The sequence below is a fragment of the Buceros rhinoceros genome, unplaced genomic scaffold (assembly GCF_000710305.1).
Source record: "Buceros rhinoceros silvestris isolate BGI_N320 unplaced genomic scaffold, ASM71030v1 scaffold16827, whole genome shotgun sequence".
Lineage (NCBI taxonomy): Eukaryota > Metazoa > Chordata > Aves > Bucerotiformes > Bucerotidae > Buceros > Buceros rhinoceros.
This window is the reverse complement of record NW_010424164.1, coordinates 6683-6949: the sequence shown is the minus strand read 5'-3', so window position 1 is coordinate 6949 and position 267 is coordinate 6683. Positions and strand designations below refer to the sequence as shown.

The 267-nt window shown below is 45.3% G+C and overlaps 1 protein-coding gene across 1 annotated transcript in view; it reads left to right on the top strand.

The window, feature by feature from the left end:
* The window catches only part of OSBPL5 (oxysterol binding protein-like 5), a 56843-nt gene that overhangs the window by 51488 nt on the left and 5088 nt on the right, over positions 1–267 (top strand). The window contains exon 18 of the mRNA XM_010140696.1: positions 209–260. Coding sequence (XP_010138998.1) covers positions 209–260 — 52 coding nt within the window. The remainder of the gene's footprint in view (positions 1–208; positions 261–267) is intronic.

Genomic DNA, 267 nt, shown 5'->3' with positions numbered 1-267 from the left:
CTTGTGCAGCAGGTCATTGCAAACAGCATTCAGTGTTGCTGTTCTCATAATGTTCCTTTAATTTACAAGCCAAACCGGAGGCTGAGCAATCGTGTTACAGTTCCTCTGGAGTATCGATAGACCAGAAATGTGTCTGCTCTCAGGCTCCAGCTGGCAAATGCATTGTTGGTTTTAAGGTGGTTTAACTCGCTTCCCTGTTTATTTCTAGGCTTTGGCAGCACGTTACCAGCGCAATAAATAAAGGCGATCAACACAAGGCAACACAGG